Raw genomic sequence first — 7,177 nt, forward strand, 5'->3', positions numbered from 1 at the left:
AGATTTTATAGTATGGCTTGGGTAGAAGTCAATTGTCTTTCACAGGTTCATATATATTTTATTTATTTATACCTTAAATATTTTTCCCAGGTTTGTGGGGAGGGGGGGCATTTTTCCATATCAGGCGTGTGCAACGCAACACAATGAACACATTGTAGATCTGCTCTTCCGGTGAATGTTGACCCCAGAATTGAGACGCTAGTGGCAGACTTTCAGGTTTAAAATCACCACAATGTATTTTTCAATGAATTATACATTTTCAATATTATTAATATTATATATTTATGATAATTAGTTTGAAATGTATACCGTATAGACGCTTTTTCTGCAACCATAGGCCTAAATCTTTTTTTTTTTTTGTTTTACTCTCACCTGCACTTATTTCCATGCTTTGTAATAATATTACCCTTGTACCGTTTTTTTTTTTTTTTTTTTTTTTTTGTGCAAATAAATAAATAAAATTAAAAATTAAATATCCTTGATTTGCACGGACACTACATAAATTAACCAATTATAAAGAAAGCATTCACAGGATTAAAACGTTAAGTTATGTTATGTTACTAGCTAGAGATTTGGTTCATTCTGAGGCAGACTATACAAATAAATATCCCAACATATGCAAATAATAAATCCCAGCATGGTCAAAACAAATGCATGAATTTGTATTCTTATTCTCAGAGTGTTTAAACTGATCGTGTACCAGGGACCACCATCCTGACTAACAATCACTGTCTGACTCCTCAAATGATCACTGATAATGATAAATACTGTCCTCATATCACACAAGTACCATCAGTTTTGATCTGAAGTTTCCCCCGAAACAAAATAATTAAAACATTTGAAACATTTACATATATTTTGAAGTTAATTAGTTGCTGTTGTAAATTAATCAGTAAAAAAAATGCTTTTGTCATTATTCTTTTTTTTATTAGTATTTCATCACACAGGAATGCATGGCCCTAGTAGGTCTACATCTCCTAACTGTGAACATTCTGAATCACAAGCTTTTCAAACATAGATCAACAGATTCAAGATTGAAGTGACAATTTACTTTACTTAATTTTATTATATAAAATCACTCATCCGTATGCACAATGATGCTATATAATATGCAGGTTATTTTGTTAGCTATAATTTCACAGCATAAATGTGTCCGTAATTTTATTCATGATCTGGAGGGAGCGTAGGCCTATAGATCATTTTTGATCATTTTCTCTTGATAGGCCTTCAGTGTGGATAGTGATTACTAAATTCATATCGCAAGTGCCTCCAGGAAGCGTATGGCCAAGTCCTTCAATTTTGCTAAGAAGCTGAATGCATATTCTTTCTTTTCAGCCTCTTCTCTTGACACTCTTTGTTTTTCTTGTTCTTGTTGAATGCACCCCTCTGCCTCTTGGTACATCTCATTGGTGTAGCATGAGTTTCCATTTACTGCAACCATGGCATCAATTTTCTTGATGAGCTCAACTACCTGATTTCTGTCTCCGCTTATGTTGTCCAAGACGTGGAACCTGTTTCCACAGCGCCGGACTACTTCTTGAAGCCCCGCCGGGGACTGGCGCACAAACTCCTGAATGGATTTGTTTGCACGTTTCATATCATCACCACGGGTGAACAGCACAATCATGTACTGGTCAGCCTTTTCCCCAAACAGCTTCTGCAGGGCATTCACACAATTCTTCTCTTCATCGGTGAATCGATTTGGTTGCAGGATGATCACGAGTGCATGAGGGCCCGGGCTAGAAAACTGAATGCATCTCACAATTTCACGTGTGATGTCTTCAGCCTTTGCGTGTGTGTCAACGATGCCTGGTGTGTCTACCACACTAATCTTTCTGCCGCACCATGTAATGCTTTGCTTATCACATCTCGCTGTCACTGAGTTGGCAGAGAGTACACTTCTAAATGCAATTTTTCCAAGGACCGTGTTGCCGACCGCACTCTTCCCCACGCCGGTTTTTCCAATCAGAACAATTCTCAGGTCAGGACCTAAAAATATAAATAATAATTATTATCATTATTATAAGCGTGATAATAGGCCTAATAATAATAAGGGTAATAATAATAATAATAATAATACGACTGCTGATACTGCTACTATCTAATCTATCTATCTACTATCTACTAGTCCTAATCATCATCATCATCATCATCATGTTAAATCATTTTATCTTATCTTTAAAACACTCCTGCTTTATTCTTGCTCTGTAAATCACTTTGAGTTGCATTTCATGTCATGAAAGGCGCTATACAAATTAAGTTTATAATAATAATCATCATCAACACAATAATTAAAGCCTAATTATAATAATAATGAATGTGAATTAAAGTAAAATATTTTTTGTGCTTTTCTAATGAATCTGGCTACACACCAACCATAACAATAAATTAATAAATAATGTAAAAAACATATGCTAACCACCAATTATTTAAATGTTTTGTTTGCTCATTTGCCATTATCTGAATGTGATGACATTTATAGCAAAATACATTGGAATACCTTGTTCAAATAACCACTAAATCTTATATATGTTTTTCCTTACCGGCAGGAATGGAAGGATCTGAAGGTTGGGAAAGAAAGGAACCCATTTCAACTTGAACAAGTGAAGGCAGGGATAATTGAATATAGAAATATTGTGTTCAGTTTATATTGGCCAAGATGATTTTGAACACACCCCCTAAACAGGCACATAACAGGCACATATAAGACTGGCACACATCATTCGATTCCAGTCCGTCTCTCTGGGGGAAACAAAGAAGGACAAAATGTCTCAGAGTAAGTACATTATTGATTATTCAAACTATCATTTAACAATGTATTGAAAATCCACTGTATATCTTTATTTTATTTTTGTTTTTATACATGTTCAATAACACTGAACTTTGTAGCCTGAATGTGCAAAAGAAAAGAATCTAATTGCAATAATGATTATAATTAACGTGGTGCAGTAGTGATTCAATGTTTGGGGGGTCGCTTATCTGGATGCTCTCAACACCTACTATACAGGTCTATTGATATGCATAGGCTAGTTTGCGTGCGAGGCGAGACCCCTAAAAAGATATGGGTCGACGGTGGCGAGAGACCCAAGACTATACAGCAACTCTGTAATTAACTCAGGGGTCATCATTCATAGTTTCCTGTGATTTTAGCCCATCGTAGCTCATGCATCAAGCCCCGACCGTCATGTTCCCGTGTTTACATGGGTTCGGGCAGAGCGACTTATTTAGCCCATACCTGCCAACCTCAGACCGTCAGAAAACAGGATATTTCTTTCTTTTTATAAAATATTTTCGAACATTTTTTTATTTATTTAGCATCCGTTTTTCAAGAAAAGGTTGACTAGACTATAGCTCTTTAAATGAATATCTCTACATAACAGCATGCACTGCCCCCACCCCTTGTGTGTGTGTTTTGTATGCGTTTGTGGGGGGGTGGGTGGCATGGCGAGAGAGACTGAGAGAGAGAGAGAGAGAGAGAGAGAGAGAGAGAGGGAGAGAGAGAGAGAGAGAGCTCACACATTTCAACAAAAAGAACAGACAAAAAGAACAGTCAAATACGGCCCTGGCGATTTGCATATCAAATATAGCCAAGGAGCTACAGTATAATGGCCGTGGCAGCATATCAGCGGGTCTTTGACACATGGGTTAGGCCTACTTATCACACAAAAACTGAAAATAATCTTTTGTTTTGGGGGACATTCTGGAGACATGGTCAAATAAACAGAGACTTAAGTCTATAAATAACAGGAGACTTAAGTCTATCAGTAAGTCTGATGTAGGCCTACTGAGTGAGGCGGAGATAGCCGCGACCAGCTCTCCTAATCGGCTCGCCTGCAGTCAGTAACTAAGTACATTTACTTTACTCAGATACTGTACTTAAGTAGGGGTCTACAAGTTTGAGGTATTTTTACTTTACTGGAGTGTTTCACATTTTCAGTACTTTTATTTCTACTCCACTTCATCTCAAAAGAAAACATTGTTGGCTACTTTTACTCCCCTGCAGTTATTTAAAAAAAAGTTATTAAAAATACTTTGTTTAATTATTATTAGGCCTACAAAACATACATTAATCACTATACATTTCGACCATTTGAAATTAGCCGATCTACAAGCTCACAAAATGGCCGCAGTTTGTCTTATTAATTTATAAACCTCAAATGTAACTGTATTTTCAAACTAATATGACTCAAATATATGTAAAAAATACTTAGGCCCTAGGGGGACCTTTAGAGACATGTGTCAACAGTTTTACAAGGCAAATTGCATGGTGCCTACACTTTAAGAAATGGAGGATACGGGTAATTATAGAAAACGGTACCGTATTTAGACAGGTCTGAGACAGCCCTTTGTTTGGGGGCTAAATAAATCGCTCTGCCTGAACCCATATAACACGGAAACATGACGATCGGGGCTTGGTCACTCTCTACGACCATGCGTGAGCTACGATGGGCTAAAATCGCTTTGGGAAACCCGGATGTCTGTACATGGACAAACGTGTCCAACAAACAATGTATCTGCAGCACCAGCGCTATGGGTCCATTGGGTTCCATTTGTGGATGGTAATGTTCATTTAGGGCAAAAAAGTATTTGGACAAAAATGTTTACCACAAGCTAGCATGGTGATGACCCTTGAATTAATGTAATATGTAGTTATACTAAAAAAAAAAATATATATATATATATATATATATATATATATATATATATATATATATATATATATATATACTACACACTACTAATTTAAAGATTAGAATGCATGACAACCATTTAACACAAAAAAAACTATTTCTATCTGTTTCACAGAACAGCAGATTTCAATTGCTCTTTTGGGAGAAGACAGTGATGGCAAAAGGTCCCTTGAACGCCTCATCTTGGGGAAAGATAAAACAGCACAACAAGGAATTGAGATCTTACAAAATGACTTTAAGATAATTAATGCTAAAAGCAAAAGTGATATACAGGCTGACATGTCTTTAGAAGTGATAAGAGATGACAGCTCAAAGCAAATTAATCAGTTGGAGATAACCAATCAGGAGAAGGAATTCCTTGTTGTGCTGCCACTGAGTTCTCTGGAAAGGTTAATCCTAAAACTGAGGGGTGAAGCCACCACCACCAGGTAAACAGAAAATGGCGGATTTTTGATCATGTCATTTCCTTTCCTTTTGTTATCTTTCAATTGTATCTACAAAACATTGTTAACCCCCCCCCCCCCCCCCCCATATATATATATATATATATATATATATATATATATATATATTAATTTTGCCTTTGTGTTATAGTGGCCAGATGCCATCTTCGAAAACAAGAATGACAGGTATGCCTTAAGTTACTGTACTTCACTCTACATTATATGAAAGAAATTAGCACTCTGGAATGAAGGAGGCAGATCAGCTCAAGCTGATCTAGAAAAACAAAGGGCAACAAAGAATGCTGGGTTATAAGACAGCAATAAAATAACATTTGACCAACACTTGCACGAACAGATTAACAATACTGTCAATGGTAATATGGGTGCTGGGATTTCCAGATTTTCCCAGTCCAATGTTCTGGCTGATAAGGCTGGTCCTCAGTCCCAATGACGAATGCCAGTCTGATACATTATCAGCCATTCATCATTGCTAATTTATGTTAATAGTTTTGTTTGTCTCGTTCATGTTTTACATAGGACATCGTGACATCATCAACATTGTTCTGCTTGGACAGACGGGCACTGGAAAGAGTGCGTGTGGAAATACAATCATGGGAAAGCCAGACTTCCCATCAGAAATGAACCCAGTACCACTTACTAGAGAGTGTCAGAAAGGAGAAGTTACTATCCAGGGTAAAAAATGCATTGTCATTGATACGCCAGACTTCTTCTATAAGGAAGTAGACATGCAAACACCAAAAGAAAATAAAGAAATAAAGAAATGCAGAGATCTCTGTCAGTCAGGGCCTTGTGTGTACTTACTGGTGATGCAGTTAGGCAGATTCACAGATGGTGAGAGAAACCTACTGGAAAAGTTGGAAAAGGCTTTTGGTGACATTAGAGAGAAGACTATTGTCCTCTTTACTCATGGTGACAGTCTAAAACGTGAAAACACGTCCCTGTCAGCATTTGTGAAACGCACTGACGGTCTGAAGGCCATAGTTGAGCAGTGTGGTGGCAGGTGCCATGTGTTTGACAACATCAGCAGTCCAGAAAACAATCAGGTGACAGACTTAATGCAGAAGGTGTATGCTCTAATCTATGGCCATAGTCAGGACAAGGAAGGTGACACTTCTGCTGACAAGCAATCATGTGTAGTTTGCTAATTGAATCTTATTTACTATATTTGTGGGGAAATTACACAAAAGTTTCACCTACACATAAACCCATTGAAGTTATCCCTATTTTTTATTTTTGAGTAGGAAATCATTGTCGAGGTCCGGACACAGACCTCATAGCTGACTACGGCTATTGTTCTTGGCATACCTTGTTTGATAAATGTTAAATGTTATATGTTGTCTAAAAATGCACATTGATTATGTCTTACTTAAATTACTCAGTGTGATTTTCTTTCTGATGCTCTTGTTGTTTGGCTCACAATTTATGTATTTGATTTGATTTATTTAGACATGTTAAAATAAAACCACCTGCTTTCACTGAAATAAAATGTCAAGAATAAAAACACAATAAAGTCAAAGACTTATTTCTATTGTGGCCGTAACAAAGTAGATACATTGGTACATCAAATTAAATAAAACATATTATATACAACACATTCTGCATGATTTTTTTTGTTAAAATGTTGATGACTTTTAATCAGTTGTGGACATTACAATTAAGTACTATACTTAAGTAAAATATTATCAGTATTATGCCTTTCACTCGACTACATTTTAAAGACAAATATTGTACTCCACTCCATTTCTATGAAGTACCAGTGAAGCCCTATTTCTAATACAGTGAAAATATCTGATCTGCAAGCTCACAACGAGCTGTGATGTGATGGGTTGTGAGCTTGTATAGCTGTATATAACTTTAACTGCAATTGCAGTGGTGGAAAAAGTACTAACATGTCTTACTTAAGTAAAAGTATCAATACTGCATAGGCCTATATACTCTGGTACAAGTAAAAGTCGGGAATTCAAAAGGTAGCCTACTTGAGGAGTAGCCTAAAAGTACAAACATATTGGCAGTAAAAGTACA

General features: G+C 36.5%; 1 protein-coding gene across 1 annotated transcript; it reads right to left on the reverse strand.

Moving 5' to 3' along the window:
- Positions 1-1,252: 1,252 nt before the first annotated feature.
- LOC308282604 (GTPase IMAP family member 4-like) lies at positions 1,253-6,162 on the reverse strand (the record flags this gene model as incomplete). Its single annotated transcript, XM_080722991.1, has 2 exons — positions 1,253-1,989; positions 6,117-6,162. The coding sequence occupies 2 exons, from the start codon at positions 6,160-6,162 to the stop codon at positions 1,253-1,255; spliced, it is 783 nt and encodes a 260-aa protein (XP_080579117.1).
- Positions 6,163-7,177: the final 1,015 nt, after the last annotated feature.

This window comes from Nannobrachium achirus (genome assembly GCF_963921795.1).
Source record: "Nannobrachium achirus genome assembly, chromosome: 4".
Classification (NCBI taxonomy): Eukaryota; Metazoa; Chordata; class Actinopteri; order Myctophiformes; family Myctophidae; genus Nannobrachium; species Nannobrachium achirus.